The following is a 13,282-nucleotide window of genomic DNA, read 5'->3' as shown; positions in this document are numbered from 1 at the left end:
AATAAAACTATTCAAGTTACTATTTTTGTGTAATATAGAACAAATGCTGTCCATACACTCTCACTTAGTATTTTTAATCTCTTTCTTCCTTATGCTTCTTAAATGGCATCTCTGGCTGCATTTTTGGCATTTTACTGCATATAAATCATTGCTTTTTAAATAACCGCATTTCTTAAAGGTGATTTTACTTTACAGTGACCTGTTAGCCAAGTTTTAGGAAAGAAACTGCACTATGCTGTAGGTCACTGTTGAAGCAGTGCAATGTGAAGTCTGCTTTTTTCCCTGTTTGTGCCTCTGAAGTGTGAAGCCAGTATGTTTTCCAGTCATTACCCTTGTTTTTCTCATTAACATGTGGTGTCAAAGGCACCATTGTGCTCTGCAAGTTCTAAACTGGGTGGACACGCAGCACATCTTGCCCACACAATACTCAGCATGGAGAGTAAACTGTATTACTTATCAAAAGGTCAATAGAGTTTTACGATTTTGATCATTTGCATGAGATTTACATGAATTTTAGGCTTCCTCATACATCAAGGTTTTCAAGACAGTAATTGAAGGAGTGAATTAAAATTAAATCTACAATAAAATATTGATTTTTAGTTGTTTTGTCTAGGAGTGATTCTAGACATTATCAGTATTGGGGTACAGAATCAGATTTTGATACTTCTTCAGGCTTTGGTTTCTACAATGGGCTGTAGGTAAATTTTCACCTTATCCAGCACTGTTTTTGTTTTTTTCTCTTATAAAATAACCCACTGTTTAGGTTTGCGAAAACACTGCAAAAAATGTGGTGTAAGTAAACTGTCTAAATTAATCAAACTGAATCACACAAAAATTTCAGTCCCCTTTTCAAACTCATTTGACTGATTAGATCAAAAGTGTGATTTATTTGCATATTTACCTTTGCTAGTTACCGCACAATTCTAAAAAAGGCTGACAGAAAACATTAAAAAGTAAAAAAGTAATATTTTACTGGGGTCCAGTGGTATTGGACCCCAGCCTCATGGCTCATGTACTGTACCATAAAAAAATAAAACATAAAAATAAAAGTCCAGAGAAGCTCACACAGAATCACAATGACCTAATCTTAAAGACATTTACACACTGAACTTATCTGTGCTTACAAAATCATATTCATCTTAGCCATTCATCTAAATAATGAATACCTAACTAGCCAAAACCCCATTTCACTATAGTTAATGACCCTAATTCTTAAAGTTGAATTGGCTTTGCTCTATTGCTCAATGGATGCCAAAGGTGAGCTGCTTGCAGAATGGAACAAACCAGTCCTTGTGAATACCTTAGCTGCTTTGTGAAGTAAAACGTACCATTTATTCACATACCAGACACTATGATGTAACACCATACAGTAGGAAAGCAATGGCTAAGGCTTCTCACCAAAAACTAAAAGAGCAGTTAACAATGTTTGCAAGGCACATGAACTTTCTAGTACGTTATTGGCCATTTTCCATTTCTTTCACTTTGAAAAACTTTCTATTTTCCCCAGCTTTATCAAGAATAACTGGGCCTCGGGCTCTTTTGGTAGATCTGCTGATATGTTTACAACTTAACCTTAGAAGAAAAAGGGTACATTTAGAACATCACTGAGATTTCTGGCACAATGTTGGTGTCCTAATATAGTATATTTCTACCAGTCACTTACATAGGAGCAAGCACATAAGAAGAAAGCAACACCCATCGATTGTGTTTCTTGGAATGCATCCAGATTTAAACATCAAGTTGTGTCCAGGCAAGCCTCTTACATTAAGATTTCATAAACTTTTCTAAACAGATCTATCCAGTTGCCATAGTTTAAATAGCATTCCAAGAAAACAGTCAAGGCCATGAAATAAGAAATGGAATAAGCCTACTATTGTATGTCTTGAAAAAATGATCCAAAAGCAGACTGGATCATTTGGAATGACTCTTACTTCTATATAAAATGAGTCCAGGACTAGTCCAGTTTTTTTTTTTTTTTTTTTTTTTTTTTTTGAAAGAACATCATGTAAATTAAGTATTTTTGTTTATTACTGAGTATTCAAAATGTATGTAAATATGAAAGAAGAACTACAGTAACACTGATCATTTGATGGTGAAACATTAAAAGGATATTCAAAAATAAATATTTCTGTCATCATTTTGATCACCCTCTTGTCATTTCAAAGCAGAATGAATTTATTTCTATTGTGGGAATTTTGAAGAATGCTGTAACCAAATAGTTTTGGGTGATTTCCACAATGTTTTTTTTCTCTCTCCATACTATGGACAGTGGGTCCCAAGACTGTTCGATTACCAACATTCTAAAAAAAAAAAAAAAAAAAAACAGCTCTTTTGGGTTCCATATAAGAAACAAAGTCATACATGTTTGGAACAATGATACAATTTTCAATTTTAGGTGGACTATCTCTTTAATACACATAACTTTTCTCAAGAAACGTCTGCCTTTTATTTGGGTCACTTTCATATGGTCTCCATTTTGCAAACTTCACTCTAGACAACCAATCAGACAGTTCTAGTCCCTCTTCATCCCATGCTGGGATTGGGACTAGGTCACTGTTACTAAAATAACACTGTTAACACTTAATTAAGTACAGAGATTTGGACATCAATCACAGTAATATCATAGAGATGTGAGATGGTTTGTAATCGTCTAATAATAATCAAAGAGTATGTAGAGGGTAGTTCATCCAAAATTACTCTCGACTAAGTGGTAAATTATGACAATGTTCATTTCCCTTTAAATAGCTAAATAATCTATTACTCAAAAATGTTGTGATAACCATGACTTGGTAAAAGACCAAGTTGATTTTAGCCAAGTGGAACTTTTAGATTAGATTAGATTCAACTTTATTGTCATTGCACATGTAAGGTACAAGGCAACAAAATGCAGTTAGCATCTAACCAGAAGTGCAATAAGCAGTAAGTACAGGATATACAGTGTTTACAATATGTTACAAATGTACAATAAAGGCAGAGGGCAGAATTCAGTTAGGAGACAACAGTAGGGAAAAAGCTGTTCCTGAATCTGCTGGTCTTTGTCCGGAGGCTCCTGAAGTGTCCCGGAGGGCAGGAGGTTAAACAGTCTGTGGTCAGGGTGAGAGGAGTCCTTACGAATGCTGCAAGCTCTACATAGACAGTGTTTTCTATGGATGTCCTCAATAGCAGAAAGTGGTTTCCCTTTGATGCATTGATGCTGGTGAGCCTTCTTGACCAGGCTTGAGGTGTTTGTAGTCCAGGACAGGTCCTCCGGGATGGTGGTTCCCAGGAACTTGAAGCTGGAGACACGTTCAACAACCATCCCATTAATGTGGATGGGGTCATGCTCCTTTTGTCTTGCTGGTGTTAAGGAGCAGGTTGTTGTCGGTGCACCATGCGTCCGTATCCTATTTTGTAAATGAGGCTGTGACATTGAAGTCATTAGAGAACCCACTGGTATCCACATAATGGCATCATTTTTTAAAGCAATGAAAGGTAGTGACAAATTTAAGACTGAGTTGCACATCAATGCATGACTCCGAATGCAGTGCAGACATGTATGTGATATGCTGCCTTTTGTGCATTTAGCATTCAATCAAATGATTAGATTTTTTAAACACCATTTAATAAAGTCATTTCAAGATTAAAATACTTTAAACGTTTTTATTATCACCTTTGGCCTTTAGTATAGAGTTCCTTCATGACATAAATGGTTACAGTTGAATTATTATGACAAATTTCAAGCTTTAGCATTAATAATAGAGCAATACAAAACATATTTTTAAAGACTGTTCTAACACAGAAAAGGTGTGCAATTATACAAGGATCCTAACTTTTAAACACTGTAGTTAGTACAATTAAAATGACAACTAGAAAAACAAAATATATAAAAATAGATCAATACAATTTTTCAGTATCATACTGTATACTTTGAATGTAACAAAAATATGCCATTAGATGTTAAACCTAGTATAATGGTACATCCTTGGAGACTGAAATCAATATACTGTCCACTGACACTGACAATTAATAAGTTACATTCCAAGTGGGCCAAAATGTATGTAACACATACCACATACAACTTCAAATATTAAAATGTACTGATGAATGCACTTACAATTCAAACCAAACTGCTTAACTAAAACAAAGAATGGAGGTAACATTGAGGCAGTTCATATAGAAAGAAAATGTTTCAGATTCCATCTCTATCATAAATTAACTAAAAAATCTCATATATCTCTTTCCAACAACAACCCCAAAAAACATTGCATAAGGGACTTTGTAACAACTAAAGTTTCTTAAGAATCAGACAAAAGATTTAACATTTTCATTGTCACAATGAATACACACATAATATAAAGACAGGTATACAATAACATATATACAGTACTTTTCCAAAGAACAGTTGCCATCGAGGGTAGATGCATCCTAAAGTCGATATTTATCACGTCAAAAAAAAATATGGCACAGCTTTCAGCTTTCAGAATGGACTCAGCAGTATCACCTAAATATGAAGTGCAGGTGCTCCAAAAGTCATCTCCAAATCTCTGTGGAAGGCGGAAGCCCTCAGGACCTCCATGCAGTTGACAGTGATGAGAGCTCCAGTAATCGGTCTCCACTGCTTGGTCACTGGGCTCTTCATCTTATCCAAGGCCAGATGAAGGTCCTGGATCATATCCCTGTAGCCGTCCCCGTACTGCTTACTCCAGGCATACAGGAAGTCATATGCAGGCTTCCACATTGACTATTGAAATAATCAAAAGTATATTTAAATGTTGACATGACAAATGTCGTGACTAGGATCGGGTTAATGTCAATGATAACTGAATTATATAATATTATAATAAAATGCACAAGGTATTTAATGATTGATAAAACAACAAAAACAAAGAAAGTGAATCATATGTTTTGGATTTTATCTCACCTGGGCACTAATTTCTCCATTTTTCCCTTTGTGTGGTGCTTCATAAGCAGCAATCTGGGCATTGGAGAGCTTCCCGACCCTCTCAGCAAGTTCCCGCCATCGCACTCCCAGCTCAACTGCTGTGGACAAAATCACTATATCCTGGATGAGATGGGCTACTACACCTTGAACATCCATCTTTAACAGCCCCTGTGGGGAATATAAATCATTAATAAAACTAGTTGTTGTACACACACATTTATGTCAGAATAACAGGTGCATACTATGATAAGCTCATGCTGGAACTTCCTCTTCATCTTCTCTGCATGACAGTCTTCCTTGAGCTTTTCTAGAACACAAGCCACCTTTTCTGCCTCTGTTTCTGCATGTCTCCTGGAGATGGCGTTAATTGAGTCCTCGGAGTAACCGAGAGCCTCAGCGAAGGTTCTCCAGGACTTGATATGCTCTGTGACCAGGGTCTGAATAGCAGAGTACATGTAGGTAAGTTTTTTAAAAGGAACTGACATGTTGTCCAAGAGGACCGAAGTGGTGAGCTTAATTCCATTGAAGTCGATGACTTGATCCTTGGTTATGACCTTAAAGTTCTTAGAGTGCACCAAGCCAACTCTTCCTCGAAGAAAGCCAATGTACCATTCCTTAACCTTCATATGACCTATAGATCTAACAGTTTCCCTAGAAAGCAAAGCAATAGTATCACCTTTAAAGTATTCCAGAAGATATTCCACTCTTGGTTGTCTGAGGATTGATTTCACTGCTACCCCATACCAAAGCAAATCTACAGGTCTGTCCTGAAACTTTTGGGTAAGGATTTCTGAGACTGATTCCTCTGGAATGGGTGTGGAATGAGTCACTTCCCTCTGCCAATCTGCTCGCCTGTGGTTGTGTTTTTCTGACCTCAGAGGGGCAGCTTCTGGGGAGGTAACACAGAAGTCTCCCAAAATGAGACTCTTTGGATCCTTCACTTCAATGCTGAGTTTAAAGGGACACATTTCACCTCCACTCGCCTTGACCAGATCTAATGGCAAATGGAGCAAATTTCCTGCTTTAAGCTGATCCTGCTTCACCTCTTTATTCATATCCACTGGTTTCACTTCAAAGTTTGAATCCAACACTCTAAAAGCAATGTGAAGATCTTTTAGGCCATGTGGGTTGAACTGATGCTTGCCCCAAAGCTCAAAGACAACAGGGGGCAGGTTCCTGTCACCTCTCTGAACATCAGAGAAAGGGAGCCTGGGTGGAATATTATCATGGCTAGATATGACCAGCACCACTTTGAGCGATGGGTGTATGTGCTTGGGACCATAGATGGCCACTGTAATATGTCGATCCAAGTAATCCCATACTGTCATAGCAGGTTGCTCCAAAACAGTGGCCTCGGCAGCAGTTATGACATACATGCGTGGTTTTAAATCAAAAAGCTTCATCTGTAACACATCATTGTATATGTAGCAATCTTTTATCTTCTGATAAGGTCCCTCTTTCCTTTGAGAGACTAGACCTATAAATGTGGTCAAGACGTGGCTTGTGGGGTCGCTTTTTACTTTGGCAGCCATTCTCATCTCTAGTGAAATGCTCCCCGAAACATTATGGTTATTGAGGCTGACCTCTAAAAGAGGGCTTAGAGTTGTGGTGTAGTTGTTGTTTATTCCAGTGGGAGGATCAAGGAGCACTCTGAGGCCGATTTCTTGGATCTCACCAGGGGGAACATGTCCCTGAGGAATATGGGCAGTGATATTGGAGTCTGGCAACTGCACAGAGCCTCCATTGTGGTCAATCTTGCAGAAGATTTGAATGTCTGTGGCCTGAGTCTGGGCCCATCCAGGACTTTGTTTAATTCGACTCAGATCCAAACAGGACCTGGTTAGCTGCCTATGACTCAACCAAGCCATTTTGTATGCTTCTCTGTCATCTTTCAACCACTCAAAATCAGGATTCATGAAGGGTTCTTGAGAGTTGAGTCTTATCGTCCTCTTGTCTTCCTTCTTCTCAAGGCTGTCAAGTATATCTGAGGCACTTCTCCACCTCCCAGATCGGTTTACATTTTTTTGTCTGGGTGCTAAAAGATGAGAAAAATTAGCTTCATCTGAGGATGTGCTGAGTGAGTCCTCATTAATACTGTCAAACAGAGATAGGGGATCCTCTTTTAGCATGGACACTCCAGAGTCATAGGTGCTGGCTTGGACGATTTCATTTAAGAATGGATTTGACCTGCCCAGCTGATTCCAAAAGGGGTTGGTAGTTTGTTTTGGATTTTCAATTTCATTCGGTAGGACGGGCCACTCTGAGGTTTTCCCCATCTCATAACCGTAGCCCCCTAAGAAAAGAGAAATTATCAAATGTCACTGGAGAGCCCAATAAAAAATTCCTACTATATTTGTTAGGACAATTAGATCAATTTGAATAGTATATTTATGACCCAGGAGCACAAAACCAAGTTGCTGGCTATATTTGTAGCAATAGCCAACAAAACATTGTATGTGTCAAAATTATACATTTTTCTTTTATGCCAAAAATCATTAGGATATTAAGTAAAGATCATTTTCCATTAATATATTTAGCAAATTTCCTACCTAAAAATATATCAAAACTTATTTTTTGATTAGTAATATGCATCGGTTACAACTTTATTTGGACAACTTTCAAAGTATAAAAATAGTTGTATTTCAGCCAAATACTGTCCCATCACAACAAACCATGCATCAATGAAAAAAATAAAAATAATAATAATTACCCTTATGACTGGTTTTGTGGTCCATGGTCACATTTGTAAAGCAAATATAATTTTGAAAAAAATATCTTCACATTATTAACAAATGCATTAAAATAGAATAGATGGATAAAATAATAGACAGAGAGAGAGAGAGAGAAATATTTTTTTTCCATACTTACCATGAAGGTTGTTGTTGTTGTTGATGGTAACATTCTCATCTATATCTATCAGTGTCCCCTCCGATCTACTTCGAAGCAGATTACCTGCACGACTGTTTGACTTTACTTTTGCGGCTGCCATTTTGAATATCCAAGATCAAAGCTATTTTAAAAGAATGAACAAATTAACATTAGAAAATCAAATTTAACACTCTTAAAAATAAGTTTTTAATTGAAGCAATTCATTATGGACCGCTCTTATCAAGTCAGTTTATTTATTTATATTTTTTTGCTGTATTATAGTGTTCTTGAGTTGCCTATATGATTATTTGAGATTATTTTATTGATGTTTTATTGTAGGTTTTTCAGGACAGTGCTCATTCAGTATATCCACAAGATCCAGTGGGTCTATAGCTTTTAAAGGGATAGTTCACTTTCAAAAATAAAATTTAGATATGTTTTAGCTTTCCTCAAGGGCATCCAAGATGTAGGTGTCTTTGTTTCCGCGATGGTCACCACCTCAAAGAGCATGAACAGAGAAGTCCAAATTAAACAATTCCCCATCGTAAGTACACATTGATGACCTAAATGATGACCGAAACGAGCAGGTTTGTGTAAGAAAACGAAAAGTATTTATATCGGTTTTACCTCTTGTACACAACCACGTCCAACTGATCTGAGCGCGTGCATGCTTCCTGTTGTTTGACGTGTTTGCGGGTCTCTGGCTTAGTCTGCGCAAAAGCGGAAAGCGCAGAAAGTGATCTCTCGCACGTGTACGTTACTCATTGTTTACACTTACATTGTCTATCATTTACACAGAGATTTCGGAAGTGTTACCTTTCACTGTGAAGATCTAAACATATTTAGACATACAGGAAATTGCAATTGAAGGTGATTTCAATATATCAACAGACAACATTGTTTTTTCACAACCATATTTATTTGAACCAGAATATACAGATCAAGTATTCAGGAGCGACGGAGAAAGCATCCGCTGCAGCAGAACGTCTTCAAGCCTCAGAGAGACAGAGATCTCTTCAAAATTGGTGGTGTTTTTGTAGCAAGTGTTGTGAGATGCCAACAGAAGTGGAGAGCATATGCTGTCATGAATGGAATATAGCAAAGCCACAACTACAAGACGACGACGAGGATATTGACAGTATCGTATCACACACCTGCCTGACTGAAGATCCTGAGTTTTCGTTAGTCGCAGCGTTATGCACGTTGTGTTTTGTTTGCCACGTATAAACTGGAGGCGACGTCCAATGCCAGAGGGACCCAATGGCACACTGTCAATAGAGCGAGTAAAGTGTTGTGTTTATTATAATCGCAACGATTATAGGGTGCATTAAAAACAAATTAATTAATTACAATTACTGCATTATATTTCAGACAGTGCAGATTGGTGGCATACCGTGTGGTAAACAGTAAACAATGAGTGACGTTCATGTGCGAGAGATCACTTCCGGTGCTTTCCGCGCTTGTGCTGAGTAAGCCAGCCCTCAGATCAGTTGGACATGGTTGTGTACAAGAGGTAAAAACTATATAAATACTTTTCGTTTTCTTACACAAACCGCTCGTTTCGTGTCTTAGGTCATAAATGTGTACTTACGATGAGGAATTGTTTAATTTGGACTCCTCTGTGCATGCTCTTTGAGGTGGTGACCATAGACCTCAATTATATGAGTCACAGACAAGAACGGTTTGACCTAAAAATATCAAAATGGAAACTACTGTGGAAACAAAGACACCTACATCTTGGATGTCCTTGAGGTAAGCTGGAACATACCAAAATTTAATTTGAAAGTGAACTATCCCTTTAAAAAAGATCTCCTTGTTTTTAAACTTAAATCGTTCTACAACAGTCTTATAAATCATCTGAAACTCACTTTCTTGAACATAACATACAATTTTTTATTTTGTTTTTTTATGTACTCAACTTTATATTCCTATTAATACTTTGAAAGATGTGTTGTTTATTTTAACAGTAAACAATCACCATCAGACGTTTTCACATAAATGAGGCAAACATTATCCATTAACAATCTCAATGAGTCAGTCAGTGAAACTTCTCTTGTTTTGAATCATTTCTCCGGTAATAGGTCTCTGAATCACTGTCCAGTATCCTCTCTGTCTGTCAGTCTCTGGCAATGAATCATTAAATACGTATTATGCAGTGGCAATGCATGAAAACAGGTCTGTCTTGTCTGAGTAACAGTGTTTTTTTTTTTTTTTTTTTTTTTTTTTTACAAAGCTTTGTCTCCTTGATGAAGGGCTGAGTACTCTATTCAAATCAACACGCGCTAACACGCCCTGCATCAGTCACGTCACAATACACCTGTTTGTTTTTTTAAGGCATGCAAACGTCACCCCATATTAAAAACATTAACGTATTATTCTACTGAGAGTTTTTTTTTTTCTATTACATAAATACATTTAATAATTTAAGTATTAGCTTATTTAAACGTCATAACGACACACATGTCACCCAATATTGCTGTATTGCTATAACATGCACAAACAATTTTATTTACATCAAAAAACGTTAAAGACTTGATATGGTCAAATACGTAGCCTATGTTTTATATGCTTAGGTTGGACAAATCGCCAGTATAACGTAAATATAATATGTTTAAACTATTTGAACTTAAAACACTTACCGGGAACATAGTAGCCTAGTTTCCCCGACTCAGTCCTTCTGCGAACTTTTTAATCGTAGGGGAGTGTCCACCAACTGTACACCTTACACTTCTGTGTGCCTCTATCTGCTTGAAAAGTGAAAAGTGCATACTGGGATACGTAGTACTAAACTGTCAAACAGCTGTATTGACCGTCATTCCCAGGTTCTCTATTAGACTCCACCACCCACAAGCCTTCTCTTTATGTGCGCATCGAGCGTTGCAACACCTGAAACTGCATGGACAATGTGGTTTCGGTATGCAAATTCATTAGAGGGGAAAACATACTTCTGCATATGTTTAAAAATAAAAATGGAATAAACCACATCACTCAAAATGTATATCAGGAAATATCTTTATTTGTTTATTTATTAACAATAAATAAATGTTGTATTCGATTTCGTTTGTTTACATTATGAAAAGTAAGTTTCATTGAAAGTGTTTGTGCACTCAAACGTTTATAGCCTTAATATTATCTAATAAGATCACAGGTCTAGCTTTCATTTCAAATTTCCTTTTTTATTTAGTAGAATTAGATTCATGACAAGACTGACTTTTAGACGTAAACGTCGAGTCCTGTAACATCATATTAAACTATATTTTAAGGCTCATTAAAACGATTAAATGTCGGTGACCACCATCTGGTGGTTAACTTTAGCTAGTTCATCTGTGAATCCATGTTTAGACATGGTAACCGTTTTGATATAACAATGTACACAACTTTTATTTTTATTTTTTTATTTTTTATTTTTATTTTATTTTTTGTAGGTCAATGTTAATTTTCAAATATTTTTCTAATTATTGTTTAGTGCTAATTCCTGTTCTTACGTAAGACAAAAACTATGTCATACAACTTTACTCAAGACTAACCGATTTATTATTTATCATCGATTTGTTATCAGATGAGAAACCTTTACATTTATTTGTATAAAGGGTAGATAATACTGGGTAGATACGTCCCAAGAAAGAGCAGAGTTTACACTAACACACTGTATTCTGTCCTAGATGCGTGTTCCATCTACGCAACATTGACAGATAGCTAACAGGAGTCAGAAAAGGGCAGACGCAGTAGTAAAGTTGAAAGTTTTACTGTTTTGTTCTTTCCTCTTCTTTCTCTTTTTTTGTAAAACTGAAATATACAAAGATTACAAATGTCTTGTTACAAAATATTCTCAAAATAAACACAAATGAATTTCTGCTGTTTACAAATATTCTCTGAGCACATATTAAAGGCTATAATCAGTTCTCTTAGTGTAATTATACACAAATTGCCATCACTGTTGAATAGTTCGTTTTTAAACTCAAACTAATGAATTACAAATATTTATATACACATTCATGCAAAAACTGCAAAAAAGATAAACTTACAGGCAAAGCCTTTCTGAGGCACAAAAACGTGAAGAAAACAGAGAGATGACTTGTTGGCCCACCACACAGAAAGAAACTGGAACACAGTGGCTATTTCCTGGTTAACCTCTAACCCAAGAGTCACATGACCTAAACCAACCACTAAGAAAATGGTTTACAATAATCAATTTCTTTGTTATAACATCAAACTGCCACAAGATGGTGCTAGTAAATAAAAAACAAATGTATGTCATGACACTCCCCGCCTGGTATTGTTTAGATACCACCATATAACCTGAGAATGTTCACATAAGACCTCACAAATATCAGTCCTCCGTTGGCATGAGCAGAACGGTTTCCGATATAGGTCTGAGGAATGTCTTGATTGTCCCATTCCTTGCAACTCTTAGTTCAACCGTTCTGACTCTTTTGTCACTGCTGGGAAAAGTCTTGGTCACAAGAGCCATAGGCCATTCATTGCGCTTACTTTGAGCATCCTTAAGAAGGACAACATCACCCTCTCTTAGATTTCGTTGTTCCTCTTGCCATTTGCTTCGGCTTTGAAGCGTTGAGAGGTATTCACGCCTCCATCTATTCCAGAATGTATTAGCAAGATGTTGCACCCTTCTCCATTGCTGTCTATGGAGATTGGTTTCCTTGAAGTCACCTGGAGGTGGGAGGAGTGTATGACCCTTTTGAGTTAGGAGCATGGCTGGCGTTAACAAGAAAGGTGAATCTGGGTCTGTTGAAATAGGAACAAGGGGTCTTGAATTGACGATTCCTGTAACCTCTGCCATCAAGGTGGACAACACATCATGTGTCAAGCGGGAAGGACTGATCTGTTGGAGCATGGAATCTAGTATGCGCCTGGAGACTCCTATCATCCGCTCCCAGGCTCCTCCCATGTGGGATGCGTGAGGTGGATTGAAGACCCATGAACAACCCTCTCCACTCAGGTACTTCCTCACACTAGGCTCTTGAGGATCATTTACCACAATTTCCAGCTCTTTACAGGCTCCTACAAAATTGGTCCCACAATCAGACCGAATTTGTTTGACAGGACCTCGTAGAGCAAAAAACCTTCTCAAGGCGTTTATAAAGGTGGATGAATCCATACTGTCAATCAGCTCAATATGTATGGCACGAATACTCATACAAGTGAAAAGAACAGCCCATCTTTTGCTGTGAGCTTGTCCTCCTCGCGTGCGCCTTGCAACAACTGTCCAAGGTCCAAAAACATCAAGACCGACGTTCGTGAAGGGAGGTTCAGTGCTCAGGCGATCGATGGGCAAGTCCGCCATCTTCTGCTCAGTTACCTTCCCACGAAGCTTGTTGCATACGATGCACTTGTGTACAATGCTGTTGATAAGCTTCTTAACACCAACAATCCAATACCCTGCATTGCGGATAGCTGATTCAGTAAACACACGACCCTGATGCTTGACTCGATCATGGTAATACTCCACAAGTAGCTTCGCAGCATGACTGC

At 37.4% G+C, this 13,282-nt stretch overlaps 1 protein-coding gene across 1 annotated transcript; it reads right to left on the bottom strand.

The window, feature by feature from the left end:
• Nucleotides 1-3,625: 3,625 nt before the first annotated feature.
• LOC128030022 (metastasis-associated in colon cancer protein 1-like) lies at nucleotides 3,626-10,602 on the bottom strand. The gene is made up of 5 exons (XM_052617484.1): nucleotides 10,429-10,602; nucleotides 7,790-7,931; nucleotides 5,164-7,214; nucleotides 4,901-5,089; nucleotides 3,626-4,720 (listed from the first exon to the last, which is right to left on the bottom strand). Exons 2-5 carry the CDS (start codon nucleotides 7,908-7,910, stop codon nucleotides 4,481-4,483), a joined length of 2,601 nt encoding a protein of 866 aa, XP_052473444.1. The 5' UTR covers nucleotides 7,911-7,931; nucleotides 10,429-10,602; the 3' UTR covers nucleotides 3,626-4,480.
• Between the last annotated feature and the right edge of the window lie 2,680 nt (nucleotides 10,603-13,282).

Source organism: Carassius gibelio, chromosome A16 (assembly GCF_023724105.1).
Source record: "Carassius gibelio isolate Cgi1373 ecotype wild population from Czech Republic chromosome A16, carGib1.2-hapl.c, whole genome shotgun sequence".
In the NCBI taxonomy this organism is placed as follows: domain Eukaryota; kingdom Metazoa; phylum Chordata; class Actinopteri; order Cypriniformes; family Cyprinidae; genus Carassius; species Carassius gibelio.
The sequence above is the reverse complement of the archived record's forward strand: the minus strand, read 5'-3'. Positions and strand labels throughout refer to the sequence as shown.

Bases quoted from the DNA above. Each gene is read 5' to 3' on its own strand.
- LOC128030022 (XM_052617484.1), bottom strand. From the start codon at position 7,910: ATGGCAGCCGCAAAAGTAAAGTCAAACAGTCGTGCAGGTAATCTGCTT. The intron at 5,090-5,163 runs GTATGCACCTGT...TATTCCCCACAG, and splicing joins TCCAGCATGAGCTTATCATA to GGGCTGTTAAAGATGGATGT. The intron at 4,721-4,900 runs GTGAGATAAAAT...TTATTTCAATAG, and splicing joins ATGGAGAAATTAGTGCCCAG to TCAATGTGGAAGCCTGCATA.